Source organism: Euwallacea similis, chromosome 2 (assembly GCF_039881205.1).
Source record: "Euwallacea similis isolate ESF13 chromosome 2, ESF131.1, whole genome shotgun sequence".
In the NCBI taxonomy this organism is placed as follows: domain Eukaryota; kingdom Metazoa; phylum Arthropoda; class Insecta; order Coleoptera; family Curculionidae; genus Euwallacea; species Euwallacea similis.
The window spans coordinates 2,987,340-2,996,095 of NC_089610.1; the positions used below are offsets into that span (position 1 = coordinate 2,987,340).

At 33.4% G+C, this 8,756-nt stretch overlaps 2 protein-coding genes across 2 annotated transcripts; one reads left to right on the top strand and one right to left on the bottom strand.

The window, feature by feature from the left end:
* Positions 1–316: 316 nt before the first annotated feature.
* On the bottom strand, positions 317–4,749 carry LOC136419377 (glucose dehydrogenase [FAD, quinone]-like). The gene is given in 9 exon segments (XM_066405660.1): positions 317–584; positions 738–1,068; positions 1,123–1,320; positions 1,391–1,559; positions 1,642–1,939; positions 2,214–2,366; positions 3,084–3,193; positions 4,263–4,478; positions 4,557–4,749. Coding segments are annotated over 9 exon segments (1,881 nt in total). The 3' UTR covers positions 317–371.
* Positions 4,750–6,928: 2,179 nt separating this feature from the next.
* LOC136419452 (2,5-diketo-D-gluconic acid reductase A-like) lies at positions 6,929–8,365 on the top strand. Its single transcript, XM_066405765.1, has 6 exons — positions 6,929–7,089; positions 7,187–7,267; positions 7,323–7,430; positions 7,512–7,786; positions 7,838–8,002; positions 8,050–8,365. Exons 1-6 carry the CDS (start codon positions 7,044–7,046, stop codon positions 8,224–8,226), a joined length of 852 nt encoding a protein of 283 aa, XP_066261862.1. The 5' UTR covers positions 6,929–7,043; the 3' UTR covers positions 8,227–8,365.
* Positions 8,366–8,756: the final 391 nt, after the last annotated feature.

Sequence of the window (8,756 nt, forward strand, 5' to 3'; positions counted from 1 at the left end):
GCCAGTGAAATCACGGGCTCTAGGAAGAATTGTATGGAGCCTTTTTGCCTCTTTGCAATTTCTCGACACGTTTGTAACTTTGCAGTGCCTTTTCGGGCCTTGTACTTAACAGTGGTTTCATTGCAAAGCACTATGGGAGACTTTAAGAAATGATATTATATTCTTTTTAAAACTTTTTTTATACATACTTTAAAGTACCGGTGTTCGATAAATCATTGTGGACATGTAATTATAGGGAAACACGAACAATGTTTCCAAATTTTGACTGGAAATTGGCCAATCGCAAACAAGTTTGTAAGAATAATTTTTATTATTTTTTAAATTTCATTATTATACACAGGGCAATGCAATAGCTCAGCTCCCTATGTTATCTAACTCAATTGTCCATAATCTTCTTTGATAAAGTGAGATACACATTCACCTATCATGTACGACGACCCGTGAGGATGTCCACTAAGAGGTTCTGGAAAAACACTTGTATCTGCAACTCTAAGATGTCCAATTCCATGAACCTGCAACCTTGGATTAACTACAGATTTAGTGGCATCAGTTCCTATTGAGTTTGTGGCCACCCCATGGCATCCCTAAAATTATGGTCGATTTATACATACAAAGTGACGCATGTTCAAACTTTTTGAACAGGCATACATATTTTTCAGATCTGGAAAATGATGGAAAACTCAATCCTAAGTTGAAGGATTGGAAATACTTTTTTTAATTGACGTGGAACCACTCACCGAAGTTCCCCAATATTTTACAGAGCATACCAGCCATTCTCTAGAAAACTTCTCTTGGGTGCAGTCAGGTACATCAAATATATCCACTGTAGCTTGGAAATTTCGGAAAGCTGATGTATTATTTAGAGATAACATTATAGTTAGGGTCTCAACCATATTGTCCACATCTTCTTGTTCGTAATACAAGTTGGGATTTATTAACGGTGGGTCTTTGGGGTCGTTTGATTGTAATTTGATAGTGACACGTGAAATAGGATGAAAAAGCGAGAGTGTTATTCCAACATCTGTTATAGAATCTCCATCAATTTGAGCAGTGTATTGGTCGTTGAAGCTACAGACAATGGGCAAATTTTAAAAAATCGTTGGACTATTGGGCAATTCTTACTTCCAAACTCGTTGTATAGGCAGACTAGAGCCAGCAGGGGTAGTAAATATCATTTCCAGATTTGGCCTGGCATAAGTGTCGTTCTGGCCAAAATCTGACCATGCCACTATTTCACCAACGTTTGTTAGTGGCCTCAAGTTCCTGACATATCTTTCGACTTCTTCTACCATTGTGTAATTGTATTACTCCTGATTTGTTCTAAATAGAATAAAAATGTGTCATTCAATAAAAGAAATTTCTACGTATGATTTCTGCTTCAATATTCTACCGCTCTGGCGTATGAACAAACCTAATAATCATTCCGTTGTAGGAAGGATGATCTTGCAAATTATCACCAACGGGTAAATCGGCCAATACTGATATTTCTAATGCCTCCAAGTCAGCACTAGGTCCAATGCCCGAATGGAGGAGCAATGGCGCTGAGTTCCATGGTCCAGCTCAAAATTAAAAGTTAATGAAGTCCGTCTTCGTTTACATTTTTACTTTATACGATCGATATGCACATTTTAATGCTCTTACCCGAAACAATTACTTCATATCTTGCATTGGCGACGTATTTAGAACCATTTTTTACAAATTCCACTCCAGTGGCGTTTAATGATGTGTTGGAGACTACCACTTTCGTTACAAAACTGTTCAAACTAATTTCTAAGTTTGTTCTGTTGAGGAATGGTTTTAAGAAAGCGGTTGCAGCACTCACTCGTTCATTTGGTTTGTAAGCTATCGGTATCCGACTTACTCCATTAGTAGAATTTGGTCCGTTAAAGTCTTTGTAAGCATAATTTAACTCATGATAAACCTCAAGTAATGTTTGTGTCTAAAAAAAAAGCAGAACAAATTTGTTATACATAGCTAAGTGACCGTTTGCATCGAAGACTTATATTTAAGTATACTCAATATTAAGAAACCCTTAAATAAAAAAATAACACGGGGATTTTTGCTTTATTTTATATTTTATATATTAAGCTTTTTGTATACGTCCTTTAAATTCGCTCTGTGCAAGCGGCCGTTAATGTTCCAAATTAATTTTTTTTCAGTTTTCTAAGGTAGGAAAGTGTTTAGATGTTGGAAAATTTTATGATAATACTTACCAATTCGGGAGTATCTTCATCGATGCTGATTGTTAAATAACCGTCTTTCCCGTGAAAATCTTCAGCTTTTGATTCATAGGTTGCATTTTCTGACTTCATATAGTAAGGTAAGACTTCCTCGAATGACCACCCAGTAGCATTATAAATATCAACCTGTAAGATTTCCTTATGAAAAATAGCTATGGCACCTGTTCCAGTAGGCTAGTAATAGTACATAAACTTTATTATCGTATCTCGTCCAGTTCGCGAGATAAAGATGTATTTGGAAATTTTTTGGCAGTATTTCATCAAAAAGTCTGATGGGTTCGTATACAGGGTATCCCAAAATTTTACCGATCAATTTTAAGAGGTGGTGGGAGACATCAATACAAACTTTTTCTTAAATAAGCGCATGCCTACAAATGAGCCATTTTGAGCAGAAAAAAAGGCAATATAGTTTTGGTCATTATAATCAGTTTTTGTTTGTGTTAAACGTTGTTTTATTGATAAATAAATGATGGTTTACAGTAATTGTTCAAAATATTGACGATTTGCTTCAACACAAAAATTGCACCGACCCTATGGAATATTCCGGAAATAGCCTCTAGATGTGTGCAACTGGCTATTATTCTTGCTAGGAAATTTTCCTCATTACGAATAACCGTTTTGTAGATCAGAGATTTGAGATGAAGGAAAAAACCAGGGGGTTGAGATCAAAAGAATGCGCGGACCAGGCTACAGAACCTTCTCTTTCAATCCATCGGTGCATATCGGTAAGGTCTTCAAATGAGAAATTAACGTTTTTTTTTGTTTTGCGAGAAACTGTTTATTAAAGACAATAGTTTGTATTAATGTCCCCCACCACTCCTTAAAGTTTGGTGGTATACTTACCCATCGTTGAAAATCTCCTTCGTGGCCCCTCAAATAAAAAGCTCCATTAATGGTTGAGCCTCCTCCGATCACTTTTCCACCACGCTCAGGGCATCTATGGCCTTCACTACCTAAAGGAAGCAATGGAAATATTTTTTAGTCGTAATAAAAGGCATTATAAAAATAAAGACTAATATGTATTGGTCAGAAACATGTTAAATTCTCCCTAAGCAATAATTTATTTAACTTTGAATCGATAGCCATTTTAGAAGTCAAAAGACTTTTCGAAAAATTTCCAAAATACGTCAAAACAGTTTTTGAATGAGACCAATTTTTATATAAAATTAAATTCCCAAACTTTACCCTTATGCGCGTCACAGTTACCCTCTCAAAAATTTTAAATTGCACGAGTGGTCATGTCACACCTCATATTCAAGGTTTTTCGAAACTACATTGAATGATGTATTGCAATTTAAAATTTATCGAATAGTTGTTGAGAAAAGCAGCTATAAATTTCGTAAAAAATGCAATACAAACTCAATTAAATAGTGCGTAAACAATGAAAAAACTTATTTGTTGCTAGGAAATTGGTTTGTTTCCGATTTTGTACTCTTTTTGGTTAAAAAATAATAAAAAAAGATAATAAATAAGTAAATAAAATTATCGTAATGTTTAACTAATTTTGTATTACCTGTTTTACGAAATTTAGAGCTGCTTTTCTCAAAAACTAATCGATAAATTTGGAATTGCAATACATCATTAAATGTAATTTCGAAAAATCTTGAATTTGAGGTGTCACATGACTCCTTGTGCCATTTAAAATTTTTAGAGGGTTGCTGTGGCGCATGCAACGATAAAGTTTGGAGGTTGAATTTTATATACAAATTTGTCCTCAAAAACTGTTTTGACGTATTTTGGGAATTTTCCGAAAAGTCCTTATTTTCCAAGATTAAGTGGGGATTTAGTTTTCGTTAAAAAACCCTATGTAGTCTCATTAGATTCAACAAATGTTTATCAATGAATAAAAATTTTGAAGATGTAACATTTTAACGTGATTCATTTTATATAAGACGCAAAAAAAGTCGATAAATAACAAAAAATAGGAAGATGCTTTGTATAATGAATCATTTTAAACTACGAGAAATATAATTACAAATTTCCTAATTAAAATTGAAAAATATTAAAACATTAAAAACTAACCCCAGCAGCTGTTACTTTGAGGAGTTGTCATATGACCCCATTCCTGCTCCGACACAGCCTGGTAAGCATACATTGATATGAGTTTGTCGAAATCGTTGTCATCTGATCCTGCTTCTAAAAGTAGTACTTTCCAATCTATAATTTCAGACAATCGATTTGCCACTACAGATCCAGCTGGACCCGAACCGACAATTATGAAATCATAAGTACCATAATCTAAAAATTAAGAAAAAACAGAATATTATTTTTTGGAGGTTTAACAATACTCGGGTGTTTAGGACCAATTTTCCTCACCTACAGTATTATTACTGGAAGTTTCTAATAGATCTGCATAGTCGGGTGGATAAACGTAGCTTAGAGATTGGTTAATCTTCTCCTCTAAATATAAAGTTAGTTCCGGAATATCTTCTTCACTGCCCAATAAAAATACAGTTGGAATACTTAAAAGAGCTATCAAGAGCACAAAACTGATTTTTAAGTTTTTCATGTTCAAGCTTCAATAATTAGATACATATAGCGGCTCATTGAGTCTAACACGTTTTAAATGTTCTCTTTTAAATGTATTGACATTCTACAAAATATGGAGATTATGTCTTTAATAACTGCGGAGATATGCAATTTTAAAATTGGTCATTATAGAGGCACGTTTTTAATTCAAGGTCAAATATCTCAAAAACGGTAAGAATTAAGTATAGAACATTATTCAGAAAATGTACCTAAAATATTATGTAGAATCTAAAAATAAAATAATATACTGGGGGTTCCATTTGAAATAAGCAAGTTACAGCTATTTCCAGTTAAACCGGAAGTGACAGCAAGTTGAAAATATTTTTAAAAAATAGTATATGTCGAACTTAACTCCAAATTTTCAAATTCGTATCACTTTTAGATCCTAGTAAACTTCTAATGAACGGTTTGGGTGAATAACCCTGTATAATACTTGTAAAGAGTCTCTTCTGACTTTTTGTACGAAATGTCCACACTAATTATTTAATGTTGCTTCAGGGAAGAAATGGGCAACATGCCAACCCCACCAACAAGTAGCAGTAATGAATCAAGTGACTAACTAAAAAATTCCATTGTTTATTCCGCAATAAAATTATTTTGTGATATATTTTAAGGAGTTTATTTACAAACGATTATGATTATAAAAGAAAATGCACCACATACGTATAAGAAAAGGTAGACGTTATAGCAAGCAGTGCCACTTAAGTACTGACTCACAAGTAATTAACTCGGTGGGAAAGACCATAAACGTCATCATCCAACTCATCATATGTTGTGCAAAGTAACTTTTTTGGGGAAATTAAAAAAAATTTTGATATAAATTTCTTTAATTTTTTAGGTTTTTGATGCCTTTGCTTAAAAGTTTTCCCAGTGGTTTGGGTGAGATGAAAAGATTACCGCGGTGGGTTTTTGGCGGTGATTGGGGACTAGGTGCCAAATGGGTTATTTTGGGGTGTGGGGTATAACAGCCCACCTAGTAGTCACGTTATACGGGATGTTTCAAAATAAGCGTGTAAACTGCTTACTGTAGGTTCCTTTGAACGAAACAAGAAATAAAGTTCATACGAACATAGGTCCGTTTTTGCTATCTGTCTGAAATACAGGGTGATAAAAAATGATTTTTTTTAGTTTTTTCCTAACAAGTCCGTTCCAGCATTAAATATTTTTATGAAAATTGGAGAACGTAAAATAGGTGTAAAGACATATTCTTTAAAAGGAAAAAAATATTTTTTATTTCATCGGTGGCTTCCCCATTGATGTGATTTTGAATATTTTAAACGATAAATACGGTACGCCGGTTAAAAAAAGGTAAACGTAATTTTCTGAATGCTTCATATTTCTATGAAAAAAAAGTGTCTTGAATATTTTCCATAACATGAACCGTTTTCATGGAAAAAATAAAACGCAATAACCTGCAACTCGGGAATCGCATAATTCATTCGCTTAATACAACAAAAAATATTTCAAACGGCGCGCATTAATATGCGAAAAAGGGCCGATGTATGCCTTTTTGCAGGTGGTGCATTTTCAACATCTTATTTAATTGTAGTTTTATAAGTAATGTACTGCACTTAATTTAAGTTTGTAGTTTTAACATTAGTTAGCAAATAATTTTTTTTCATGAAAATGGTTCACCTTATGAAAAATATTCAAGAGACCTTTTTTTCACAGATATATTGCTCTTTAAAGTAACTGGGACGTGCATTATTTGCCCTCTCCCTGATAGCGGTTAAATGCCGGCGCCATGCGGAAATCTTTGATAAGATCACGCAGTGAAAGGCAGAACCAATTTTTTAGGACAATTATTAAATTGGATTTTTGAATAAGTATCCGGTTATTCACGAAGATCCTACTTTTCTTTCGCTTTCCAATGGAAAAAATTAGTGAGTAGCCTATTGAATGGATAAATAATTGTTTACATGAGATTTTTATTAAGATTGTCTTCGAATTTGTTGACATAATTATTTCGAATTTTGCCCCACTGTTTTTGAAGACTTTTCATAACAGCGAACGTCTAGAACCGATTGAGTAAATCTCGTCTTTTGTTAAAAGCGCCTATTCAACTCTCAACTGACTTCTTGACAGATGACGCAACCATCAAATTAGTTGATAAAAAACTATAATAATAATAATAAACACATTTACGTTTTTTATTTCATTTTAATTAATTAATTGATGATTAATGAATTGCTTTAATGTTATGTAACGTTCTTCGCTTTTAGCAGCAGTTTCTAAGAATTAAAATGAAATAATCGTTTTTTATTACACCTAAATATGAACTTCAAAATGCACAGTGGAGACCTTATCCCCCTTATGGGATGTGAGTACACCTTTAAATAAATAACTTTTTTAAAGGCATTATTCATTTCCTGAAATGAGATTTACGTTAACATCTTAAATTTCTATATCTCATTTAGTTGGTACTTATATGGTTGATGGTTATGAGCAAACACGAGATGTTCTGGACCATGCTCTAAAAATTGGCTACAGGTTGTTTGGTAAACATTTACATTACAAGCTTTATTTAGAGCAATCTGCAGTTCTGCATTCTAGATACAGCTAAAATGTATCAAAATGAAATTGACATTGGAAGGGCACTGAAGGTGCTTTTACCTCAGCATAACTTGCAGAGAAAAGATGTATTTATTACCACAAAATTATGTAAGTTTTTTTAAGAGTAAACAGTCCACTTTCAACATTTTAGATTACTTTTTATATGTTTATCGCTACTATTTTGTTTAGTACCAAGTGATCATGGAGAGAAAGCCTACAATGCCATAAAAGAATCATTGAAAAAGCTCAGCTGCGAATACATAGACTTATATTTAATTCATTGGCCTGGTGCTTATGGGGCTGGCTCATTGAAAGTAGCAAAACTTCGAGCTGAAAGTTGGAAACAGATGGTTAAAGCCCAGAAAGAAGGTCTTGTGCGAAACATTGGAGTAAGCAATTACAATGTCAGACATTTGAAAGAGCTGTTTGACAATTCTGAAGGAGTTTTACCTGCTATTAACCAAGTAAAAACTAGCAGAAACTGAGAATTATCACCATAATTTTTGGCTTTATAGATTGAATGGCACCTCTATTACCATCCATATGATGTATTGGAGTTTTGCAAAGAAAATGGGATTTTAGTTCAAGCTTACATGCCTTTAGGGTCAGGCAATCACAGCCTGCTCAGTGATCCTCAAGTGAAGAACATAGCTGAACAACTAAATAAAACTAATGCCCAGGTATTATAGAGTTTTTGATTAATAAAAAACTAACTGTTTTGTTTCAGATAATTTTAAAATGGTCATTACAACAAGGAGTGGCAGTAATTCCAAAAGCAGCTAATAAAAAACACATGGAGGAGAATTTTCAGCTTGATTTCACCTTACCAGATGATGCTGTTAACACTTTAAGCAACTTGAAGAAACGGGTAAAATACGATTGGGACCCCGATTCCATTCCGTAAATTTTCAACAAAAACCACAGAAATTTGCATTTTGTATAACATATATTTTATGACTCATGGAAAATAAAACATTTCTTTAAAATAAAAAATATATATATTGTAAGCTACATATTTACAATAAATAATTGTATCATATAAATTAGCGAAAGCCTTAGTAGAAGTAATGGTGGAATATACGTATACAATAAAAGTCATGCAGAAAGGCAGAAACAATACCATGGGAAGTATAGTCGTATGGGTCTTTGGCAAATAGTAAACTTGCAATGTTTAACAGTTTAGGCTAACAACACGAAAGCGGTAAAGCTAAACGAACAAAACCACACTTGGTGCCAATTCTTTTCTAGATTCAAGGTACTCTTATTACGAATACAACTCCTTGTGTATGTCATGAGAATTGCACAAGTACACGCAGCTTCGATTTCTCTTCGAGTTCACTCCGTGGTCGATTTCCTATGCAAGGAAGTGAGATATAAATAAAATAAACGATTATGGATGATTAGTTCATCTTGTGGCATTTTTATGTGAAAGTA

What these genes read in the sequence shown, in the direction of transcription:
- LOC136419452 (XM_066405765.1), top strand. Translation starts at nt 7,044, where the DNA reads ATGAACTTCAAAATGCACAGTGGAGACCTTATCCCCCTTATGGGAT. An exon ending in CCTTATCCCCCTTATGGGAT is followed by an intron (nt 7,090 to 7,186) that starts GTGAGTACACCT and finishes TATCTCATTTAG; the next exon opens with TTGGTACTTATATGGTTGAT. An exon ending in ATTTATTACCACAAAATTAT is followed by an intron (nt 7,431 to 7,511) that starts GTAAGTTTTTTT and finishes TATTTTGTTTAG; the next exon opens with TACCAAGTGATCATGGAGAG.